Source organism: Triturus cristatus, chromosome 1_2, assembly GCF_964204655.1.
Source record: "Triturus cristatus chromosome 1_2, aTriCri1.1, whole genome shotgun sequence".
In the NCBI taxonomy this organism is placed as follows: domain Eukaryota; kingdom Metazoa; phylum Chordata; class Amphibia; order Caudata; family Salamandridae; genus Triturus; species Triturus cristatus.
Genome location: NC_140580.1, coordinates 1,101,395,282 through 1,101,409,045, shown reverse-complemented (window position 1 = coordinate 1,101,409,045; position 13,764 = coordinate 1,101,395,282). Strand labels below are relative to the sequence as shown.

Below are 13,764 nucleotides of genomic sequence, written 5' to 3'. Positions count from 1 at the left end.
ATTACAACGCATACTTTTACAACACGGTTTTTACAACGCAACTTCCCAAACAACGCATGCTATTACAACGCAAGCCATTAGAGCGGATGTCCCATTACAATGTAAATTACTATTCTACAACGCCGGGTGCTTTCCTCAGGTAAGATGCGGGTCAGTGAGGCATATGTGTTGTAATGGCATGCGTTGTAATGCATGTTTCCCTTTGTATTTCTATGGCAAAACCTAGATGACGAGCTATGGAACATAGAGATTATGTGCAACAGTTATGGGCTAGAAAACGTGGATGTGGCCGTTATAGGTCTGGGTGTCCTAACTAAAGATCAATAAGGTGCTTTTTGAAAAGCGTTTTAACTTTCATTGTGAATTCCTTGAATGATGGTGCAAGCCTTTGATGAGATGCATGCTTTTTCGCATCCACAGCTATACAGGAGGATTTTTGCTAATTTAGTCTTTTTTTACCTTAACAGCACAACAACCCTTGTTGCTACCATCACCTGCTTTGGCGACCGCAAGATTGCATAGACAGACTGAATAGCAATGGACAATCCATCAACTAGCAATTCTGTTAGAGAGGCAATACTGGCATAAGCCAACTCAGGCCCTCAAAAAATCATTAAAATATTACTAGACCTGCATGCCTAGTAACATGAATAATCTACTTGACCCGTAAACTGGTCTCAAATTATAGGGTCCTAGGCAAATATCTTATTTAACAAGAGCCACCTGCCTTGTCACATTTGAGAGCACCTTCCAATATGAGAGTTCAGCATTTCTGCTGTACAAAAAGAAATGTGTTTGATTAAATGGACTAAATGTTTGTTCAATGTAGAATATGGGGTACATGTGATCTTGGACTTGAGTCTTAGTTCACTCACGTCATAGCCATCGGCGCAGGAGCGGAAGTGTTTTTCAGTTCACGTCTAAACACTCACTTTTAATACATATATTACTAAAGCATGGTGTGGTAGCGCACTGTCTTTACAGACAGTGAATTTCCCATGGAAATCGCCAAAACCTTTACCACTAACATGCAGTTTTACTGCTAAAACAATATAGTGTATAAAAATAATCTGCAAACATTGGGTTTCAGCAAACATATTTATAATTTGCACATCACCAAGTAAAGTGTTCGGATTTATTTTCATCCTATTAAACAATTTTTTAATCACACAGAATTACATAAAATGGGCTTTCATAACTACTGAAATATTTTGAGACGTTAGTACAGTTCACTTATTATCTATTTAAATGTTGTGTGCTAGAAAAAAACCTGACACCCTATAGCCTTTCATTTCATACTCTTTTACAGCACATCAGACAGTTCACTTTACAAAATCCTGGAACAGTGCAGTCAGAGAAAGAAAAGTAATTGTAGCAAGATGTAAACTGACTTCTGGCCTGTCTCTGTACACATAGCAAATGTGATAAGATGAAACAAAATTTAAAGGCATCTTTATGGCTCCTTCACTTTCTGAGTGAACAGAACACTTGTTTTTTTGTCAGCTCACCCGAACGGGCGAGTAGGCCTCAAATATAACTCAACCTGATAAAATCTGACTCGCCTTAGCGAGTGGGCAAGTAGATTTCTCAAGGCCTGCACCTGAATGCTGACTGACCATCCTTCATGGTTAGTCTATGTGAGCATGTGGTCTTCACATGCAAAAAATCCAACTTTAACAAAATTCCTAATGACATGGTCTTGCCATAATCTTCTCAACAGTTATGAAACTTTTTCTTTAAAAGTTAGTATAGGACAATGTAGGTCAAGAAAGGTGGAGTCCTTGTCAGATCTGAGGAACAGTTCTCACTATGTAAATGAGTTCCATTAACATTCAATGCATCTCAATTCATCTTAAGTGGATGTACTGACAACATGGTGTAAATTGGGGTCTCCCAGATCTACTTTACACACTCTTGATCAAGAGTATACAGTCATCAGTATGTTCCTGTGAAAAGAGGACATTAGCTAATTTCATTGGTTATTTGTGAAGAAGACTACTTGCATTTGAAGATGGAAATGCTACATGTCCTTATCTTTAGCAGAATCTGTAGTTTAGATATACATGCAGACTCATAAGCTATTTAACAAATCTGTTGCTACAAGCATCGGTCTATTTTTCCAATGCAATGCTTAGATATCTAAGCAACCTACAACAATCACCCTATTGTGTTTCAGGACAGTTAACAGATGGAAAAAGCTATGTGAGAGGGACAATCTCAGAGAATATAAATGCGTGTGGACCTCTATGAAAGAAAAAAAACTTTTGGTATGTTTTTTTTTGTTTTTTATCAAAATACATGTAGAAGATTGTCATCGCCAACAAAAAGAAACTATCTAGAGAAGACTAAGAAAATAAATTAAGCCAGTCTGTCAGATTCATATATATAGTCCTTCTAACAGGCACCCTGGAAAGAATCGGAATGCCTTGCAAGGTTTTTGATCTCAAAAGCAAGAAGCCAGTAAATTAGCACCCAAGATATTCTGCGCTAATTAAGTCTACCGTCTAAATCTTACACCTTTGTACACTACAAATATGCAGAGTGAACAATTATTCTTTGTATTTGTTCCTTAGGCTTAGTGCAACTATCCTTCACTACACTATCAAATATTGCTATACTCATTGTATAAAGAGAAGAGTCACCACCTTCAAGGTTTCTCTTCCCACAAGATACATCAATCAACATCTTTGATTCCAGAACAACCCCAATGGTGTTTTTGAACCTCTTCCATTTTAACGTATGTATTCATTTATATAGTTGGAACTAGTAGCCAGAGCTTTACAGACATCAAATACAAATAATGATGGTAGGGTCGAGGAATGAAGGACTAAAACAAGAGTATAAAGAAGAGTCGACAATGATCCGAGAAAATAGATGAGACTGGAAAATACTTTTTAAAGAGATGAGTCTTGCTGTCTTTCCTAACTGAGAGAAGGTTTGAGTTTATTCTGAAGGCATCAAAAACCTGTGGGTCAAACAGGAAAAGGCTTGGTTGGCGGTTGTACTTTTCCCTGATTTAGGGATTTCGAGAAGGAGGCTGGTTTATCCTATTGTCAATTTTTAAATGCCAGTTGTCAGGAGTTTGTCTTCGAGTTAAGATAAAAAGCCATTGTGGATGTCCTTGTGGCAGCCAGCCAGATACTTAAGGATAAGGGTAACATGGTCTGACTTATTATTATTAGAGACAAGTCGTGCTGCCTCATGTACAGTTGCTTTGCGGGAGTGTGGAATTCCTATCAGCTAACATATTGTTTGGAGTCGAAAACAACAAGCGGTCTTGTTTATTCTGACCACTGGGCAACTCTCCCTACATTAATGACAGTGTTTCCTGTACAACAAATGTACCTATTTGTGAAATTTAACAGTTTGACCCTATTTGCAATGCCCCCAGAATACTCCCTGGTAGTATGCAAATTCATGGCCACAGCAGAAAAGCAAGATTGATGATTGTTTGCTCTGAAAATAAAATGTACTAAAAAATTGACAACTTAAAGAAGGATTGGGTAATTTCAAATACCATTTCTCTGAGGCATCATTTAATAGAAGGTTTTTGATGCATGCCCCCCATAACAAGGCTATTAAAGGAGAATAACTTTAGTGGCAGATACCTAAAGAGAGTCACAAAAGTGCAATTGCAGGTCCATGTTGAGCATTGGTGCAAGTTTAGAACTCTAATGAAGAATTCGACAGTTTACAGAAAAAGGTCTGGAAACCATACTCCAAGCAAACTATTGTGAAACCCATATACATGGATGTCAAACATTGATATTGGCTCTTGTGAACATCTGCTGAGCAATTACAAACTTGCTTTCAGTAAATTCCTTTTCAACCCGCCCTGGTGTAAACTTCCAATCTTTTCAGTATGGCAAGTCATTGGAAAGGTGATGGTGAATATCCTTAAACATGCTAGTTAGTGGGTGGCAACAAATCACAAGTCATTCCAGCACTGGAAGTACTGCTTCCAACCTATTTCCAACCACAAGTAGAATTGCGTAAACGTTGTAAAGTCAAAGCCTAGCTAGGATCGAAATCTTGAAATAATATACGCCCTAACATTATCCGATAGGCTGTTATCAGAGATCTGATAGAATAAGAATGCTACCATATTGTGTCACATCACTGTATAGCACCAAATGGACAGGTGGAATTTTTATATGACAACTGGATTTTGTGAAGAAGCATTTCTCTTGCAGATGTACCTTATTTATAAAATTCCACACCTCCGCTTTGTGAGGTGCAGTTGATAATTTCAGTAGCCCGAAAAGGAGAGCACCGCCTCCATCAGTGTGTGAAAGGATGACCGAATTGAGCTACTGTACTGAAATCCATTGCAGGAATAGAGGATTTTATTTATCCTATTTATAGAAGTGCAGTTATGTTGCTGATTTGGTTAGCGTATTGATGGGTTTGGGTAGGTTGAAGTCAATGGCTTGTTGTACTGAAGCAGTCATAATTCCTAATGGGTGAAAGAAGTCAAGCCGTTTTTGGACTGGTGGAAGAGAGTTGCTTGTATGGAGCACAAGGAATTCAGTACGGTTTAATCTGAGTTTTAGAGAAACCATTAATTTACTTAATTTTTCAAGACTGAACTTGAGATGTAATATCTGAGGATCTGAAAAATTTGAGGTATAGTTGAATTCATTTGCATCTTAGTGTAAGGATATTTATTGTCTTATTATGGGCCATTGGGCAAAGCGGCTCCGTGTAGAGACTGAAGAGACGCGATGAAAGGATTGAGTCTTGAGGTGCTCAGTGTAGAACTGGGTAAAGAGACAATCTGGAAGAGTTTAAGGAGACAAATTGGGGTTTAGTTGAGAGGACAGACTTCAACTTGATTAAAACGTTATCTTTTATGACCATTCTCGGTGCCAACATGTTTAGCTGTGTTATAGTTGATGGTGTTGTGTACCTGCTTAGACCTATCGGCAGCATTCATTTCCATCCTCTAGCGTGTTCACATAGCTACTAGTATTTATAGAGAGACCGTTTCAGTGCTGCATTTAGGGCTGGAATTGGGCTGGAATTTGTTCAGGAGGTTGTTGTTTGATATTTTGTTTGCCAGTTGGCTTCTAATCTCCTTTTCAATTATTTTGTTAAAAAATGGCAGCTAGTTGATGGGTCTAAAACTGTCATCGTTTCTTTAGGTCTGATTTTTGGCAAGATGTGAGTATTTCTGGGAAGGTGCCTTCTTCTACAGAGTTATCTAAAGGAGAGGTTCAGCATGGTTCACAGCAAATGTTTTGAAGGTTTCGTTGAGGACATGATCTTAGTAAGTGAGTAAAGATCTAGAGGAATTAAATAACCAAGCAGTGATTGATCTGTTCAGAATAGGAGCGACCGTATTAGGTTAAACAGTTTTATCTTGTAGTAGATTTTGTCAATTATTCTGTCCAGAGTTTGGTAACGTGTTTTACTTTGTGAGAATGCTACTCGTTCTATTTTGATAAACAGAGTTGGTACATACTTTTATTGTTTGAAAGAGATTTTTTGGTTGGTTTATTTAGTAACTGAAGCAATATTTGTATCAGTTGGATTTCGGTTGGAGGAAGAGTTCTTTGTGTGCTTTCCTTTGTTTTCCAAGGCTGGGGAGGGCTTCTGCAGTCTTTATCTACAATATTTCTTAAGTTTTCTTGTATGGGCTTGATAACATTTAATTTACTGGAATACCATAGGCAGTGAAGTTTGTTAGTGACTTAGGGGGGTTAGCTCATTTATCATTTCCTTGATAGTGTCTGTGTAGTGTATGGGTAAGGCAGTCAGGGACTGAGCAGGTAGGGTTGGCACTTGAGGGCAGTCTGAGCTCTTTGGAGAATGCAACTATAGGATCTTTTCCAGATTTTAAAGGGCATGGGTGACCTGAACATTATACAGCATCAGAGTGAATTGCAGTGCAAGGTGATGAAGCTGAGATTTGCTATAACAATAACTGGGCGATAGCAACAACATCTCCAGTTTTTTGCGGTTTATCTTTGTGAAGGATGGAAACTCTGCAGGGCTAAGATTGCCAAAAGAAGGGGAGAGTTAATTTTTGTTGATGGATGTTAAGTCCAGATCCTGAGGGGTACTGAGGTTGGCATTACATGACATTCGTGAGCATAAATTTTAGAGTGTTAGAGACTGATTTCTTTTTTTTTTTAAAAGGGTTAACAGAGGGTTTATTTTCAATTGAAGTACTGCTGCAGGGTTTTGACAGTAATCACTGACAAGGTGTTTAATGATAGAGATTGGAGTAATGGGGTGACAATAGAGGGATATACTGAAGATGTGAAATGATAGGAGGACAGGAGATGAAGTAGGATGGTGGGATTAAAAGTAAGTAGAAGGGGAGTAAGAAAGCTAGTAGGGGGAGGAGAAAGATACTGTAGGATAAGTAAGAAAAGTTTTGAAGGGGAGTAAGAAGTGTAAAGAGGTTAAAGGGTAAAGGATCTTGAAGGTAAAGTAGCAGACGAAAAGTTGAACAGAAGACACAGTAACTTTACATAGGGTACATGTTTCAGTTTTGTCTTTCAGGTCATAGGTTGGGGCGGGGCTGGGGTCTGAACTCCAATTAGTGGTTATTAGTATTTGTGTGTTTAAAGGGAAACGCTCCCTGTCTAAAACAGGAGCTTACCTATCGGTCCTTCTTTAGTGGTGGGTTTGAAATGTAGCACTCTAAGCTCCCAAACAATTTGATTTTTTTGGCTTGAGCTTTAATGTATTTGAAACATGTTAGGGGTTGTTTTAACCACATTCCAGGTGGGTCAGAATCGTATTTTACCAATGCAAACGTTGCTATGCATTGCCCAAAATGGTGATGAGTTTGCAACTTTCTGGCTCAGCATGGATGGCACTATGTTAATTTTATGTTTAAACACTTACTCAAAACACAGCAACTTTAACAAGTTAAACAGAGTTGATGTTGGTGGATTGATGTTTTCCACTTTAATTGATATGTGCCTAAAATATAAGCTTACGAGGGTTCCGTATTTTTATTTTGCTCAATTAAAATAATATTGGGATCTCAATTGAAAACTACTCCCTACTGACCTGATGACTGTGTTTCCTAGTTTCTCTTTCAATGTTTCAGTTACAGCTACCCTTGAAGTTGAATTCAACCTCAGCACAAGAGCTTTCTATGAACCTACAGGTGGATGTGTGCAGCAAGAGTACTGGTCTACTATTTTATTTTTTATCTCTTAAATATATACATATAGTGTGTCAAAGTACAGATAATTAAATTGCACAACACTACAGCTTAACACTTCACATATTTTTGTTGAACTTGTACATAAAGAAAATATGACATTTGTGTGTCCACTAATTAATACAATCTGCATACCACCATTCAAATAACAAGTCAGTTGGAAAATGTGGTAGAGCAACCACCATAAAACAAGGCTACTATAAAAAAAGAAAATATTAGACTCTACCTGTGCAAAGAAGTCCATCCTGATAATAAAGTGCATAAACTCTGGCGCTATGCCCAATTAAAGATGCCTTTTCAAAAGCCTTGGAGTCCTTCAATTGTTTCATTCTCAAAATAGCCTTCAAGTAAACTTTCTTCCAATGCAAAGCGTCCTGGAGAGAATCATCTATCTGCCAACCCAAGTTCTTGCAGGCTGTCTGCCACACTTCCGTACAGGCACTTATAACCTTATTCCACTGCTTAGACACGAGGCAACACGTGAGGAGGGTTTGCGGATCTAGCCATTTTAATAGATAAAAACTAAGTTCCAGTGGCAGAAGTTTCAGGAAATCCCGCTTGAGTAGAGTTTCTAAATTATTAGAGAGATGTCGGAGTTGTACTGCCCCACTTAGGCTGATTAGGTAATCCAGAGTTTCATTTTTCTGTAAGTCTGTCAGTGTATGAAAAGTAACTGAAATGTTTTCAAGCCATGTTTCATAGTCCTTTTTCTCCATAGGGTTATGGACACATTTATCTGTGGCATATAAAAATATAGCATTAGTTTAGCAGCAACACAACATTTATATTGCACTGTAAAAACAAGATAAAACACATTCACAAAGGTATAGAGGCGTTATGAGTTATTTCTGTTATACTGCTTTAGACATTAAAAAAACTGTCTGTGCATGTGTTTACTCAGTGAGTGCGTTTGATGCCTGTGTCACAGCAAGAAAACCAGGAGAAAAGGTTCAACCTCAGTTTGGGGGAGACTATTAGATCCTTGTGGTGGACAGTGGATACCCTCAAAAAACCTAAATACATTCAAACACTGACAAATGCCCATCAACTTGGGGCCTTGAGAACGCTCCTAAGGGACAAGGAGTGCTGCTAGTGAAACAGTACATCTGTAGCTGCACCTTCAGTGTCTTCCCACTGCCCCTGCCATGAAGCGGCACAGCTGCACACTGTGTGCAATCACCTAGGAGGTGTACAATTAGAGTGTCCCTTGAAGATTTCTTTGCCCGTGAACCTGTGTCTCTAATGTGCTGCTGGTGCACTGGCAAAGGTGTTCCCACAGTTGCATTGTGCCACACCATCATGCAAATGAGGGAATCCCCATTTGCACTGCTCAGTATGTATTACAGAAAAGGATGCACAACCGTCTGTGGCCCCTTCTGCAATACAAAACGTGCCTGGAAGCATTAAAACAGACGCACACACCCAGTTCGTTGCAGGCCTTCGCTAATTTGCCTCCTGTTGCTATCACAATGCCCAGATTATGTAGAGTAGAGATTGGTTTTAAAACGATCTATGAAACGTCGCTGTTGTAGACAATTCACTGTTCATAGAAGTGACAATATAATCCATTAGCCTAAGCAACAAAACCACAGTACTGGGTTACCAGCCAGCTCCAATGCATACAAAGCATTTTTAGGTCTTGCCTGAATCAGCGCATGCGCTGTCTCAAGCGAGACATTTAGTAAGCGGATTTTGGAAGTGCTACTTTTGGAAGTGCTACCCAGAGGCAGCGGGCCACCAGCTTGCTGTTACGCGCACAAGCGCGCAGCCGCCAGCTTTCAGCGCCCGAGGCGCCATCTGGACCCGGATTACTTTCACTTTTGCCGCTCGCGTGTTTGCCGTCGCGCGCGCACCCCGCTTTCATTTTCCCTCTCTCTCCTTGTTGTCCTCTTTTTCTTTTCCTCCCCTACACCCCATCTCCGTCCAGTATCTGTCTCTTCCTTAATTTACACCTCTATCGCACCTCCATTTTACTTCCTCTTTTTGAGTTTGACTCTCCGTAGCTTTCACTGCCTTCCTGTGTCTTCAGTTTCCACGTCACATTAATATTCGTGATCTACTCCCTCAGAGTCCTACACGGGCAATCCCTGTTCAGAACAGGAATTTTGGGAAAAATGAGTCTATTGAATACTTTTTTTTCCCCGCATTAATGTTAATATTTGTGACATGAATTTGTCTGATCTCCTGTTCTCCTCTAGCACTGTAACCCCTTAAAGATGTCATGGTACTCCACAAGTCGCTACCTTCTCCCGACACTACAGGGTGCAAATCAATTCCAATCAGATTTGCGGCGAACATCTTTCTACTTCAGAGGAAACACAACAAAAACAAGCATTGGCATTGCCAATAGGTCTCGCTTTTGGGACCTTATAAGTATTTAGTTATGCAGCACAATATCCTTGGTGCAACAACATCAAGTGTTGCATGGCTAAACACTTATAAGGTCCCAAAGGCGAGACCTATTGGCTATGCCAATGCTGGTTATGTCTAGTAATGGATATTGGCTAATTTTCACCTGTTCAAAAACACTGAAAAATCGTTTTAACGCAAATTCAGCAATCTTTAGTTTTTTGGGGGATGTCTTGGTGCTCTGTTCAGAGTAAAGTGAGATTATAGAGCAAAGTGAGATTACAGACAAGGTAGAAAAGGGAGACAGGAAGTATATGAGTCCCAGGTGGCAGAAGTGAGATGGCGGGGTGGTGGGAGTATGAGTCCCAGGTGGCAGACTACAACCTGTTCTGAGAGGACATAGCGAGCAACTAGGAATGGATAATATCACAACAGAGGGTGGTGATAAATAATGACCTTCCCTCAAATGGAGTATAAGGAGAGTATCATCATCTCCCCCACAACAAAAAGCATCAACAGTATAATTTACCTTCACTAAAGTGGGACCTCCAAATATATAGGCGGTGAATTTTCTCCGCTTTTTGAGTAGTCACATAGTAATTTTGGATTGCTTCACTACTGAAGCTAAAGCTGAGAGAGAGAGAGAGAGGAGTGAGAAATTCACCTGTCCCCTACCATCTCCGTATTTTAGGATTTTTTTGAGCTGAAATATGCAAGATCAAAAACGTCTCTTTGGAGAAGGAATATTTACTCTGTAATATTTGACCCCATGAAAATGTAAATGTCATAAAAATAAAAAAATAAAAAATATTTATCTTGTTACCCAGCGCCTTGAGACCCTCACGGGTGAGTAGCTCTCTTTAACCCCCTCAACTGATCCGTGTTTTGTGGTAGGTGATGATGTTTAGAGCTACATCATTTCTGCAAGTTATCTTGGATGAGTATTGCTAGTCAGGGAAGATATCATGAACAAAGGTCCCTTTTTATTGGTAGATGTATAAATGTATTGGAGTGCTTCAATATGGGTCACAAGCATCATACATGCAGCCGGTATTGGTATGATTCTTTACATGTGCCACCATCTCTGTGGTGACCTAGGCACAAAAGTAAAACACACAATCCATCACACTGCATGTAAAGTGCAAAAAAACGTTCATGCTTTGGCCAAACTCTAAGGACATTTACCCTAATCACCCACAATTAAACAAAATGCCCAAGAAAACACCTTCAAAGAAGCATGTTTCCTGAAAATTCCATGAGCCACAACATCTGCCCCATCTAAGGCCACATCCTTCAAATTTATATGCACTCAATGCATGCTACACACATGAATATAATGCATGCAACACCACCAATATGCAATGCACAGGAATTCAAGGCAAAAGATCAATTCCTCGTACTATAATCTTACAGCCTTCAAGAATTGTGTAGTAATGCAGAAACTGAATTGCTAAGTAGTCACACCAGTGGCACATGTGAATTGAATAGATATTAGTGGCATAACAGTGATCACATCGTTAAGAACAGAACTTGGAATCCAATCTGTCTCAGAAACACTGTAAGGGGCTGATTTTGAGTCTGGCAGTCTATGTACCGCCAGACAGGTGGGGGCATGGCAGAGGTCTCCTGACTGCCAAATTACAACTCAGCTGTCAGACTGGCATTGCCCTGCCGCAGCCAATGGGGAACCACCATGCCCAGTCGGTGTAGCGGCGGTCAGGAGGCCGCAATATGCTTGGCGGGAACGCCGCGGTCCTGCCAAGCATATTGCTAGTTTCTTCTCCGCCTGTGGTGTCATGGAGGTTCCTACTCTATGAACACCGTGACGGAGAGGAAACAAATGGGCCCTGCAGGGTCCCCAGTGCCTCCTCCTTGTGTGGATGCAAACAGGGGGGCACAACAGTTTCTGCACGGCATGGACTTTACAGTCCATGCCGGAACTGTTTTGGCATTCCTATTTTGGTGCCCGTTTTCGGAAGCGCCACCTTGGGAACGCAAAAAACCAGCCCGCCAGACAGGAGAAAACTCTTAATCAGGTGGGCGGTCCGACCAAAGCTTTGGCGGTGCTGACCCGGCGCTGCACTACCAAAGTCGTAATCAGGCCGTAAGTGTATCAGAAAAGAATAAAACTGCTTATACATGTTTATGTTTTTGACTCTCATGTGATGGCAATGGCCAACAATGCAGTCTCAATCTTACTTTATATAAACTGCCATGCATTCATTAACTGCTGATGTAGAAGAAAAGAAGGTGCCTGTTCTCCCAAGATACAATTTAATTTCAAAGAACGCGCTACAAGTGAACCTTTCAGGAAGGCCTAAATTCGGCATTGGACAGTGACCAGATGCCATAGAACTGCTAGCTAAGCTGTGATAAAGATCAGCCAAAACTGCACCCTTATTTTTTGAAAACCCTGCTGCAAATTATATTGGCAAAACTAGAATTTACAGCATGTAAGCATCCTCCCAATCCTTTTCATTAAAATCTCTTCAGCAACAAAAGGAAACTACTTCAAACCTTAAAAACATGCTGTTATCAGGTACTGACAAAATGCAACACCACCAGTATGCGCCACTTAAAAATATGAACATATAATTTATATTCACCTACCAAAAGAGCTTGTAGACTTCAAATTAATTTGTCCAACACAGAGTATACATGCTGGCTTCATTTGAAACTTTCACAGGGCAGATCCGGTCAATTGCCGTATTCTCAATCAGCAGGTTGGGTTTGGCTAGAAGTGTTGAAGTACAATGCTGTTTTGTTTCATTTCTCCTGCAGTGACCTGCTCAAAATGAATTAAAATTGTTAGCACTGCAGCTTTACTAGGGTTTTAATTTTGTAACCACTTTGTAAACAAAATAAGAATACAAACATTACAAGGAAAATGATAAATTAACAGAAATTGTTAACTTCATTGTTACTGGTAAATTCAAAAACAAGATTAACCACATACGTAAGATTTTTCAAATGAGACACAAAAGGGATAACATAACATTTACAAGTTGAGCTCAATTTAAACCACGTCACTCCGACACAGAAGACATTTTAAATTGGAACCAATATAAAGCAGGTTGAATAAGACGTAGTTTTTTTTCACACATAATATTACATATTTGAATTTTCACGAGGGCGAGAAAAAATATTATCTTTTCCCCTCTCAGAGTAATACCAAAACACACATCCTTTCTCACAAAGTCGACTCAACAAACAGCATTTGGACACTATGTTTAAAATCTAAACATGAAACAAAAATTCTAACCGAGCTTTATTTATAAAAAGCCTGGAAATATGTTTTTAAGTCAATTTTGTAAAGTAATGATATTAGTAATGACATTACACAAAACGAGTTTTAATATTTCACAATGCTTACACAGCGCCATAGCCACCACATCTTCTACTGCCACAAGATGTCTAAAGAACTTGTGGCTTAATGAAAGCTCCATATCAGAATCCCATAGTGATCTGTATCCAATCTCTGAATGTACTAAAGGGCCACCGACAACTGTGATAAACTAAAGGTTTCCTCTAAAACAGATCTTAAGATAGAGGTTTTAAATTACAATCGAATGGCCATGCTGGTTGTATAATCTAATTGCTTTACTGCTGAGCTTATGGCAGCCATCTCATACTGACTCAGCTATTCAAAGTGGTGGCAACATAAACGTAACTTCACTATATGCAGATGTAAAAACAAAAACAATTGCAATTATGGTAGTAGAGATAAATAGCGTCTCTAAATCAACTAGTAAGTAGCAGCAGTGCTGTTATCAATGTGTTATATTAGTTGGACTTTTCTTTAATTAGGTGCTCAATAATAAGAGTTGTTTACAATTGAAATGAAAAAGCTATGTGTAGAACTTTTTTATTGCTTACTTTTAACTAGAGCTCAACTCCATTTTTGTAAAGCGGGTTGCCAACTTTATAATATTCATTGTGTGTTTATATTTCTCACTGACAAAGCATGCAGCAAATGTGCAGTGCTTATTTTGAAAGACATTGCCGAAGGCGCGCCAAAAGCAAGCCCATCTGCGCCTGGACCGCGCCCGGAGCCAGAACCCCTGGCCCCCGCTGGAGCCAGCCTACCCGACTGAGATACGACACCGCCGCCCTCAACACCAGACGACCACCGGACTACACAGGACCGACCACAGATGCATCCACTTCAACTTCAAAAAGACTACATCCCACCACCGCACGCAACAAATCCCCCGCAGATGCTGGAGCAAAAT

General features: G+C 39.8%; 1 protein-coding gene across 3 annotated transcripts in view; it reads right to left on the bottom strand.

The window, feature by feature from the left end:
* The window catches only part of FBXW2 (F-box and WD repeat domain containing 2), a 137,597-nt gene that overhangs the window by 85,773 nt on the left and 38,060 nt on the right, over positions 1 to 13,764 (bottom strand). For all 3 annotated transcript variants that reach the window (XM_085613713.1, XM_085613715.1, XM_085613714.1), the window contains exons 2-3: positions 12,143 to 12,317; positions 7,410 to 7,919 (exon numbers count right to left, since the gene is read on the bottom strand). In XM_085613713.1, coding sequence (XP_085469839.1) covers positions 7,410 to 7,919; positions 12,143 to 12,203 — 571 coding nt within the window. In that variant the 5' untranslated portion in view covers positions 12,204 to 12,317. The remainder of the gene's footprint in view (positions 1 to 7,409; positions 7,920 to 12,142; positions 12,318 to 13,764) is intronic.